At 35.3% G+C, this 12,310-nt stretch overlaps 1 protein-coding gene across 1 annotated transcript in view; it reads left to right on the forward strand.

Moving 5' to 3' along the window:
- ogdhl (oxoglutarate dehydrogenase L) overlaps positions 1-12,310 on the forward strand; it is a 51,391-nt gene that overhangs the window by 10,086 nt on the left and 28,995 nt on the right. The window contains exons 5-11 of the mRNA XM_682523.8: positions 6,161-6,276; positions 6,524-6,678; positions 8,765-8,911; positions 8,998-9,088; positions 9,187-9,366; positions 10,469-10,597; positions 10,707-10,886. Of these exons, the coding sequence (XP_687615.2) occupies positions 6,161-6,276; positions 6,524-6,678; positions 8,765-8,911; positions 8,998-9,088; positions 9,187-9,366; positions 10,469-10,597; positions 10,707-10,886 (998 nt within the window). The remainder of the gene's footprint in view (positions 1-6,160; positions 6,277-6,523; positions 6,679-8,764; positions 8,912-8,997; positions 9,089-9,186; positions 9,367-10,468; positions 10,598-10,706; positions 10,887-12,310) is intronic.

Raw genomic sequence — 12,310 nt, forward strand, 5'->3', positions numbered from 1 at the left:
TGGGCCAAAATTCCTTCAAACTACTGTGAAAAGCTTGTGGAAGGATACCCAAAACATGACCAAAGTTATACAGTTTAAAAGCAAAGTTAAAAAAATACCAAGGAAACGTATGTAAACTTTTAACTGTCTAGAAATGTAAAAAAAAGCTCCAAAAACTATTCTCTCATTATTCTGGCATTTAGCAAATGTAAATCATTTAGGTAATCCTAACAGACCTAAAACAGTAAACGTTTAGTTTGGTTTACCATCAGACATAAATAATAAATAAATAAATGGTTACAGTATGTTCCTTTTTTTAGTGTATGTAAACTTCTGGTTTCAACTGTATATAGATATGGTTATATTTTATGTAGTCTTTATATACTTTGACTCTTTGTTGTTTATTTTGGGTAACATCAGCATTACAGTTCTCGCTTGCTTTACGAGTCAACGTGAGCAACCGGAGCTGTGTCTAATGTAATTGGTGGCTGACCTTAGCCACCCAGCCTTCGTGTTTATACGTCACTGTAGCAACAAAACTGCACCCATCCGCTGCATACATCTCCTTTTTAATTATGAAAGGAAAATTAGATTGTTGGAGCCAACTGAAAAAAAAAAAAATCTCCAGTTATTAGACCATTCATCAAATGACAAACTGTGACCTCCATATCATGAAAATGCAAAATAAAAACTATTCAATATGCAGAATGTATAAAACATATAATTTATATTCACATAAAACCAAACGCCATTTTCTGAGATCTTCCTGTGGTATCTTTTAGATCAGTCTTTTCATTTTAGCTCAGGGCTTCCGAAGACCATTGGAAGTTGCTTCCCGGTCCCCATAATCAGAGCTGATAGCACTTCATATTATATAAGGATCAAGATTACCGTAATGAAGTTTAGTAACACTGCTTGTACGGTATCAGTGCTTACGTTTTGGTAATTTGGTGACTCATAGGGCTCGATTAATGTAAAGTGGGGAGGGGGGAGAGCATGTGTGTCTGCTTTTAGTCGCTGTAGCTGTGTAAGTGGTCAGCAAACAATTCCTCATTGGGCCATTACAGATTCCCCAGTCTCAGACAGCGACAGGGGCTGGAAGAGAGAGCTATGCCCCAGACTCAATCGCGAGCACAGGTTAATGTTATCTGAGATAAAGGCCCATAAATCTTCCCCTTTGCTCCTGTCGGGTCCTATTGCCTTTAGTGTCGCCAGAGTAGAAGGATGTAGGACATGTTCTCACAACAGATCGAAAAGAGAGAGTAATAGCCAGTGAGAAAACCTCTCAAAACATGCCTCTTTTACCACTCTCATCGTGTTGGTCAGGTCACATTTTGTCTTAGCCTTTCATGCAGCTAATGAGGGCACGTATAGTTGACCAGAAGACTCTTAATTTTTGGTTTGATGCATCTGTCCTCTTTATCTGTGCAGTGGCTTTAATTACATTTGCACCTGTCTCCTCTTGTGTGTGCTCCTCTCTTGAGGAGACACAGTCTTACTGATAGACCCCAGTGTTATCTACTACAGGATGCATTTACAAACTACTGTGATTGCCTTCATTGCATGGTTTTCTTTCACCCTTTAGGGGTGTAACTAACCATGAAATTGGTCATGATGTTAGTTAGGATTTACATATCAAGGCTTCAGGCTGATACCGATATGGTAATTAATTTAGCAAATAATTCAAATTTGCAACGAGGATTGAAAAAATATAAAAAGCATTGTGTGAGTCATTATGCTGTTATGCTATTACTTTGTTGAATGATTGTAAAGCCACCACCCTTACAGAAAAAAAATATATTAAACTATAAAAACAATTAATTTAGTACAAAAAAAAACAAACTTATTTTTTCCTTTCGCTTTTTCTTGTTCACTCAACTTTTAAAAACATCAGCTGCACTGACCTAAAATTACTTGTCAGTAATACAAAGTAATACAGATTATTATTTTTCTGGCTACTCTGTAACAAAACTTTTTAAGTTGTGCCAACTGAACATTTTTTTTGTCTGCAGAACTGGAATGTCTGAAGTTGAGTAAAAAAAAAAAAAAGACAATTTTATTATTAAAAGATTATTATAATTTAATATTAATTTATTAATTAATTATTAAATATATTAATAATTATTTATAATTAATATATAAATATTAATTATAAATTAATTTAATTTAATTTCACCTTAAATTAATAAGACAGTAGAGTGTAGAGCTGTAGCATAGTTCAATTGTGTAAAAAGCTATACAGGGACAGATGATTACCAAACATTTATTAGACACAGAATTAGAAACAGGACAGGAGGTAAAACAACAATAATGGTAAACAAGACTAGGACCAAAACAGGGCAGGACTAACAGGGAAAAATGTTTTGTAATGCTGCACATGTGAAGCATGCCTATCTGTTTCTTCAATTGAACTATGTTTGTTTGTTCTGATAATGTATTTCTTAGTACCAATTTCCATAAGAGTTTTTTGTTCACTCAACTTCAGACATTTTAGGTCAGTGCAACTGATGTTTTCAAAAGTTGAATACATGTCAGTGCCAATGGTGTAGTGGTTAGTGTGTTTATACATGGCACTCCGGTGTTCACGGCGACCCGAGTTTGATTCCCATCTCGAGGTCCTATTTGCCAATCCTTCCCCCTCATGGTAACAATTCATTTTGATGGTCTAATTGAGTATAAGTAGACTGTCTGCCTAACATCTGTTGATACTACTGCTAAACAGAAATTTAACTGTCTAAAATTTGCAAGTACAGTAACTCTAACCCTAACCCCAATCTACAGTAACAGTTTACTTATAATCTAATGAGAATTAGTTTGCATGTAGATGCAGTGTAACTTAAATTCAACAAATGGACCATCAAAATAAAGCGTGACCGAAATCAAAATATAAAACTACTTTATCTTACTGTAAACATTACAAAACCACAGTGTACATGATTTTAACATGTGAAGCTCATGTGACGTCCATGTTTTTTTTTTGTACAACTACTTTTGTGTGTGTGTGTATATATATATATGATATATATATAAAATCTGTAAAACAGATACCACACTAAACATATTTTACAGGTAAAATGTCAAATAAAATGTATTAACTAGTTACATTGTAAATGGTACACCATTAAATGTCATCCTTCCACTTGATGGATGACAACGACCCTGACAGTAAAAAGCATTAGAATTTAATTTTAGCACAAAATATGATGGTAACTCACAAACATATGCTTCTCTATCAGCAGAGTACTTATAGAGTACCATACCTGAAAAACTGAACATGAGCGTATCTTTCTTATGAGAAGAATTTCTTTGACAGAAAGGGTGTGATCTCAAAATTTCCCAGACTTGAGTAATTTACAATACCTTTAACCAATCAAGGAATGTAACTATCCAATAGAGGATTACATGCTTATGTTTATGCATTTAGCAGACACTTCTATTCAAAGCCACTTACAAAAGAGGAACAATAGCCAAACTGGTGACACTTTACTTGAAGGGGTGTTCAACTATCACAATTTTTATTCTTTCTTCCATTTTCTTTTCGGCTTAGTCCCTTTATTAATCTCGGGTCGCCACAGCGGAATGAACCGCCAACTAGCCAGCATATGTTTTATGCAGCAAATGCCGTTCCAGCTGCAACCCATCTCTGGGAAACATCCATACATACTCATTCACACTCATACAATTTATCCTACCCAATTCACCTATACCACATGTCTTTAGACTGTGGGGGAAATCGGAGTACCCAGAGGAAACCCACACGATCGCGGGGAGAACATGCAAACTCCACACAGAAATGCCAACTGATCCAGCTGAGGCTCGAACCAGCAACCTTCTTGCTGTGAGGCGACAGCACTATCTATTGCGCCTATCACTATCATGATTTTTATTAAAGTTTATCACAAGTGCCATTAACTGTCATTCGCTCAGTTTTGACATGTTAAAGGGGTGATATTTATAAGGCATAGTTGTGTTTATACGATTCTAAAGCAATGTGTGCTCATGCTTCATTTGTAGAAAATCACGTTATTTTTTCATATATCTTACTTTGATTATATACAGCTACTCTGCTAACATGAAAACGACGGTCATATTTTCTAGTTTTTTAGAGGCTCTGATTGTTCAGCTAACATAATGTGCTGTGATTCGCGGATCTGCTTCATGTCACGCTCCTACAAGCGAGCGATTTTGCGCTGTGTAAACCGTAGCTGTTAGCTGTATCAGACTGTGCCTTAATCAGACAGAAAATGAAGGACGCACAGCTGAACCTCATACCTGCTCTCTAAAATAAAACCTGACAAGTGTCTGTCACATATTCAGAATAAGCATGTGTAATTAATATAGAACATTCTTATATCTTTAGCGAGTCTGTTATTTGAGAAGTAGAATGCAAGGAAAGTGGCCGCATAGAGAGACACTGAATGCAGCCGCATAGAGAGACACTGCAGAGGCTTCTGAAGATTGTGGCCATTTATAGCGGTTTGACTGATAAATATTAATCTGTAGCTTGTTAGCGGTGCCAAACAGCATTTCCCATTGTTTATGTCCTCGCTACAACACACCGTTAACGCTAGAAACTATGCATGTAATAGATCAATTTTAACAAAAAAAAATATTTATAGGTTGTGGCTCACAATCCACAGCTTCGTCGGTTGGTGGAGTTTTTAACCGAATCCAGCACTGAACTGGGAGAGATTCTGGTCATTTTGTCAAATACTAACATTAGAGCTATATCTGTTTTATAATTCTATTGAACATAATTCAAATTAAACTGTAAGCACTTCTCTCTTTAAGTTATGTACTTTGGAAGGCCAAATACAAAAACAGAAGAAGCTCTGTGGAAATAGCAGCATTTGGATGGCGTTTTAGCTTTCTCTGCTATTACATTACACGGCCACTGACCACATGCTTTCACGAGGTGTATGCGCATGGTGAATGTGCGCTACCTGAAGCTCTTGTGATCTCACTAGCCCAAATGTATTTTTTGTAGTCCCCAAACTTGGTTTACTGTCGATTTTGCTTAGCCATCTCTGTAAAAGCCAATGACTTCCTCTGCATTGAACTTTGAGCGTATTACATTCAGAGATGTTGTTTATGTTCGTTACACTTCAACTAAAGTTTAAAATATGATATCATAGTGGACCACCCCTTTAAATGCAAAGATGAAATTGTGTGTTATAACAACTTGACATAAAAAATACATTACAAGCTGTTTTTAACTTTTTCATTACAATTTGACATTACCAAGACAACAAAACTAGTCATAAATTTATCTTGAACATGGTCGTCATGAAGCCATTATAAATATCAGCATCACTAATATTATTTTTGACCTCAACTACAGTGGCACAAGCTAAATTTGTCATTAAATTGCCATTAAATGTTAATGATGCACTTAAAAATTATTTGACAAAATAATGACACTTTTAATGAGACATTTTAATGACAAATACAGTTTGTTCCACTGAAAAGGATCAGAAAAATATTCAGAACACAATTATAATGGCCTCATGACAATTATGTTAATGACCGATTTATGACAAGTCATGACAGAAATAATATCAATAATAATAATAGACCAGTTCTTTTGGTATTTGTTTAAGTCAGGTTGTCAAAACAAAAAATTTAATTTTTGGATTTAAATGTCATGATAACTGAGCTAATGACATATTAGGACATTTGTAATAGGCTTGCATAATATCTCATTCATACAGTCTTATGAACAACCCTTCAAGTAAAGTGTTACTGCAATAATTTGTCCAAAATCCAACAGGTTGTAATACATGCACATCTGTCAATCATGTGTTTGCATTGAAAAAACTATAGAAAAGTGGAACACTCAAATGGAAAAACGCATGAGCTGTGATGTGTTATTGACAAATACATAACTCTTATTAACTGGATTGAAGAGATTTAACTGAGTTATGATTAAAGAGAGTTTTATTTACAATTACTTGTTTCTAATTTGTTTATATCTGTAATATATGTTTAGTTTTAGTGTTAAATTGACTTGGAAATGCATGTTTAAGTCATTAGTTGGGTCCATAATAAACACATCTTTACTTAGCTGTATATTATAATATCTGATTTAAAAAGCAACATTCCTAGGGTTTTATTACATTTTATTAAAGCATAGCTTTATTGATGTATTTGCTTTAATATGCCTCTCCTCTTTAATCTTCAGCATCGTATGGCTTGGAAGAATCTGATCTGGATAAATCATTTCAGTTGCCACTAACCACATTTATTGGGGGAAATGAAAACACACTCCCACTGAGAGAAATCATACACAGACTTGAGGTGGGTAGATGCAGGATTACTGCGATATTACCCGGTATTTGAGCAGAAACACTCCTTCCTCATTTCTCATTAGCTGGTTTTGTGCCTGAATTGATTCAGATATGACATTCACTAGCTATTTTGAAAGGATGTAATTTAAGCCAATATGACAAGCTCATCGTTTATATTATGTTGAGGCTTAATTATACTTCAAAAATGAATGCATTAATAAATGAAAGGGTAAACTGGATTTGCTGGAATGTTTCAGACATCCTACTGTGGCCATACGGGAGTGGAATTCATGTTTATCAATAATATGGAGCAGTGCCAGTGGATCAGACAAAAATTTGAAACTCCAGGGATCATGAAGTTTTCTGCCCGAGAGAAGAGGACATTGCTGGCCAGGCTGGTTCGCTCAACACGGTGAATATCCTTAGAGTGTATTTAAAGTACTGTTAAAGTACTGTTTGTGTGGTGTTTTTGTTTACTTATCATAGACTTTAATTTTCTTGCTTAAACCACAATTTTTAAGGAAGCCCCAGTGGACACGGTGATGGTAAAAAATAAAAATAAATGTGATGGGAGGAAGAATTATCAGTTAATTTTCTCTTGCAAAGCTTCTGCATTCCTTTGTCAGGGTTAAACGTCTAAATGTTGCTTAAATTCAACTTTTAATGTTTGATTTGACCATTTTAATTGGAAAATATAAATATTATATTCATTTTTTTTTTAATTAAAAGAAACAAAAATAAAATGAAAGTAAATTTAACTTGAAAATAATTGCCACATTAGTATTGTTTATGGCCAAAAAAATGTTGCATTTAATGAAATGGAAAACAAATGTTATCAAGGGGAAACATTTGGTACTGCGCCCACACTGTAAAAAAATAAAAAGTTGAGTTAACTTACAAATTTAAAGGAACTGGGTGCAAAGCAATTTTGCAATTCAGTGTTTTAAGTTGTGCCAAATATTTTTTTTAAGTTAGGTTAAAATTTTAAACCAACTGACTGCAAAGAAATTGAGTTTATTCAACCTCAGGGGTTGAAGTGACAAATTAGGTTTTAAAGTTGAAATGAAATGAAATGTCAAGTGGTTTAAGTCAAGTATACTTTATGGAATAAGTCCATTCAACTCAATTTGAAAAAAAATTATTTGGCACCACTTTAACCACTGAAGTTTAAAAAGCTCAATATTTCTTTGCAGCCAGTTGCTTTAAAAGTTTTAATTAATTCAACTTTTAATGTTTGACAGTGCAGGAAGTAAACAATTAAATGAAGAAATCAAAATTTTAACTCTCCTCAACAGATTTCATTATCAACATCAATTAGGAAACCATCTTTTTAGTAAAACATATTTAGGAAAATACATAACATGTGGTATAGGTGAATTGGATAGGCTAAATTGTCCGTAGTGTGTGTGTGTGTGTGTGTGTGTGTGTGTGTGTGTGTGTGTGTATGTGTGTATGTTTCTCAGTAATGGGTTGTGGCTGGAAGGGCATCTGCTGTGTAGAACGTGTGGGATAAGTTGGAGGTTCAGTCTGCTGTGGTAACCCTAGATTAATAAAGGGACTACGCCAAAAAGAAAATGAATAAATGAATTAATTTTGGGCATTTTGTTTGTTTGTGCTCTTTTCAGAACCACATTTTTGACTATGCAAACCTCACAAATTTAAAAATTATTCTAGATTTACTCTTAGTTTAAATTACAAATGTCCTCTTCAGGTATTTGCTAGATGTGGTAAGTATAAATAGTACCATGGAATCTACTAAATACTAAATATAACTAAAATGTGATTGAACAAACAAAATCATGCATCCATTTTACTGACAAATTAAGAACCAGAAAAAAAATTGAGCACCAAAGGATTATACCACAATTTGGCAACCTAAAGTTATGTAAGTACATTGTGGAACTGCATTTTGTATCTCATATTAACTTAACAAATTAAAGTTTGCTAAATGCGGCGACTGGGTGGCTTAGTGGTTAGCACTTTCACCTCACTGCAAAAAGGTTGCTAGTTCGAGTCCTGGCTGGGTCAGTTGGCATTTCTGTGTGGAGTTTGCATGTTCTCCCCAAGTTTGTGTGGGTTTCCTCTAGGTGCTCCAGGTTTCCCCACAATCCAAAGATATGAGGTACAGGTGAATTGGATAAGCTAAATTGTCTGTAGTTTCCCAGTGTTGGGTTGCAAAAAGGGCATTCGCTGCGTAAAAGATATGCTGGATAAGTTGGCGGTTCATTCCGCTGTGGCACCCCTGATGAATAAAGGGACTCAGCCAAAAAGAAAATGAATACAAATTAGCTGTAGTTTATGTATGTGACTTAGTGTGTATGCATGTTTTCCGGTACTGGGTTGCAGCTGGAAGGGCATCCGCTGTGTAAAACGTGCCGGATAAGTTGGCGGTTCAATCTGCTGTGGTGATCCCTGATGAATAAGGGACTAAGTTGAAGGAAAATTAATGAATGAAGTTTCCTAAATAATAATTTGTTAAACTTGATCCATTGTTCTAGGTTTGAGGACTTCCTTGCTCGCAAATGGTCTTCAGAGAAACGCTTTGGACTGGAAGGCTGTGAGGTCCTCATCCCTGCGCTGAAGATGATCATCGACAAGTCCAGTGAAGCTGGTATAGAAAGTGTAATTATGGGAATGCCTCACAGGTACGTCTGAAACCTGCACCATTCAATCTCACCCTGCTCTTATGAATTCACCCCAGCAATAATAACACAACCTCCGCTTCACTCAGGGGAAGACTGAACGTTCTGGCCAACGTAGTTCGCAAGGATTTGGATCAAATATTCTGTCAGTTTGATCCCAAACTGGAGGCTGCAGATGAGGTGATTTAGTTTGAAGAGCGAGGATTTTGTCATCTCAAATACTTCATTCTCTTATGGTGCTTTTTCTAATGTAAGCTTTACACTTTAATCTACTCCAGGGCTCAGGAGATGTGAAATATCACTTGGGGATGTACCATGAACGGATAAACAGGGAAACGGATAAGAATATCACATTGTCACTAATGGCTAACCCATCTCACCTTGAGGCTGTAGATCCTGTCGTTCAGGGCAAGACCAAAGCAGAGCAGTTTTACAGAGGAGACACTGAAGGAAGGAGGGTGAAACAATTTTCAGATTATCATTACATATGAAAAACATAACCACATTTTCTGCCTTTTCTGTTATATAATGGCTCAACATTTTGGCATGTTAGAAGAATACAAATTAGATACACAAGATATTGGATAAAACTATTAGGAAAAAAGATGGCTTGAGTAGCTTAATTTGGAAAGAAACTGTAATTTTGTATTGCTCTGGGTAATTTTAGGGTAATGCATCTTCATAAAATATAAAAATTTCCAAGCATTGATAAATGCAATGAAGCTAAGATACAAACAATGCTTTGTGGCTTATATTCTGTTACTGAAATGTAATAATCAAATGTAAAATATCACTATATAGTCCTCATCTCATAAATAAATACCAACGATTTTTTTGTTAAAGCTACTATATTATTTCTTATGCCAGAATGCTTTAAACTAAGTTTAAATGCTTTTAAAAAGCTGCTTCTCCTATTTTCAAAATAAGAGTCCCACATACAGAGTAATTTTAATATAAACCTTAATATTCTTAAAAATAAGGGAGGAAAATTATCATTGTTGTAATCTCAAAATGCAGCCTGGAGCATGAATTTTAATAATGCCCTGTGCAACAGTCTGTGTTTTGATTGTGGATGTCCTGATGAGACAGGATGATGAAGAACACCATTTGAAGTACATGCAAATCTTGAGGGCATACCCCAGGAGTAACATAACAGTCTGCTTTGCTTTCTGATTGGCCTGCTTTTCACCTGTGGTTTACAATTGCAGAATTTACACAAGAATGAGGAAACGTATTTGAGGTTTATGGTATGGCCATTTACATGGACTGAACTTTTTATGTTTGACTATGCCTGGTATATTCAGATTTTCAATACAGGGCACCTTTAAAAACACATTGATCTTATAAAATGTATTAAATTATAAACTTTCTATCTTTTATGGCCAAACTTTTCAATGACTCAACAAATCACTTGTATTCTGCACTGTGGAGACTGGTAAAATCCGGACTTGAAATTTTACATTGATGCGTACATTGCGAGGTTGATCCTGAAATGATATATTGTGCAGCCCTGATATAAATAAATAGTTCAAATCATGAGTGAATTTGATTGTTCTCCAGGTGATGTCAATTCTCATGCATGGTGATGCTGCGTTTGCCGGTCAGGGAGTCGTCTATGAAACCTTCCATCTCAGTGAACTGCCTTCATATACTACTTATGGCACCATCCATGTGGTTGTCAATAATCAGGTTAGCATCAAACATCAGATTTTCCTATTAGAGTCCTGAGGTGAAGCAGGATCGTAACCCCTGACCTTTAGCATGTTGTAGATTGATGAGTGTTATCTGATGTTGCCAGATTGGATTCACAACTGATCCGCGAATGGCACGGTCATCGCCCTATCCAACAGATGTGGCTCGCGTGGTCAACGCACCCATCTTCCACGTCAACGCTGATGACCCAGAGGCTGTGATGTATGTGTGCAAGATTGCAGCAGAGTGGAGAACCACTTTCAACAAGGATGTGGTGATTGACCTGGTAAATTCTGTGAAGACACAGCCTACATATCACAAAAAAATTTAATTGAACGTGAAGATAAATCTCTTGAAAACTGCTCCAGTGCTTGACTAGAGATCCATTATCATGGTACAAGAATCATGTTTTCTCTTACAAAAAATCATGTTTTCTCTTAAAACTTAATTACTTCAATCTGAAAATAAAGCAATCTATCTAACAGACACAAATGTCAAAACTATGAGTGTAATTGACCCTTAATGATCATACTGACAGCATTTAACCATTTAACGCATAATCACCAAACACTGAAACACACTTAGTAAAATTTTTGCTCTCACATTATATTGTACAATGTACAATCAGGTACAATCAATTTTACACTGTAACTCTTTTTACTTATCTGTATGTAATTACATATGTTATTTATTTCTGCAATTACATTTATCCCAATACCTTGCTCATTACTCATACTAAACCTAAATCTGTCCCTGTTCCACCTCAAAAGCATCAAAGAATATGAACACAATAAGCATACTTTATTTATATTTGGGAGTTAAGGACACAATATAAAATAAAGTAGGACCATTTGTTAACATATTGTTTTTGTGGCATTGAATGCCAATGAAACAAATGACTAATGCTCTTTGTCTATTCAGATGGCAAAGTTAGTATTGTCAACAGTACTTTTTAGGTTTTTGAAGACATACCTTAGTCAAAATGAATAAAGTTACTAAGTTTATAGTAATATCACTACAATATTTAAATAGAAAATTTAGATAGCATTCTCAGATCTGCTGCAAAAGCTCCTCCCCGAATCATTGTATGGGCCCAATCATACACCTGGCGCAATGCGGCGCTAGACATGACGCAAATGTTGTTTGCTACACTGTTAGACCTTACCAGGCTTTTTCACAGTAGAACACTGGCAACACTGTTGCCAGCTACTCACAGTAAAAGTTTGGTTAAGGTAAGTAACTGGCAACAGTGTTGCCAGTTAATTACTGAAACTGAACCATTACAGTGAGCGGCTGGCAACAGTGTTGCCAGTTGTTTACTGTAACCAAACCATTGCAGTGAGTAGCTGGCAACATTGTTGCCAGTTAATTACTGTAATAGAGCAATAGTGGTAACTAACTGGAAACTGTGTACAGTTAATTACTGTACTGTAGTGTTACAACTCACAGCATTATACTGCATACACAATAGTATGTCAAGGTGTTACTAAAATTAATTAGTATTCTTACCTGTTATTAATTCTTTAAATTAATTAAGTTGTAAATTCTGACAAATTTATTTTATTGTTTTGGCAGCAAACAAATATAAAACAGAAAATGTATAACAAAATTAAGATATCAGCAGATATAAATATCATCTTACATATTACTGAGAGCCACAGGTCTGCACAGCAAGGATGCAGTCAAACTAACGTTTAAGCATGCAAAATG

Source organism: Danio rerio, chromosome 13 (genome assembly GCF_049306965.1).
Source record: "Danio rerio strain Tuebingen ecotype United States chromosome 13, GRCz12tu, whole genome shotgun sequence".
NCBI classification, from domain to species: domain Eukaryota; kingdom Metazoa; phylum Chordata; class Actinopteri; order Cypriniformes; family Danionidae; genus Danio; species Danio rerio.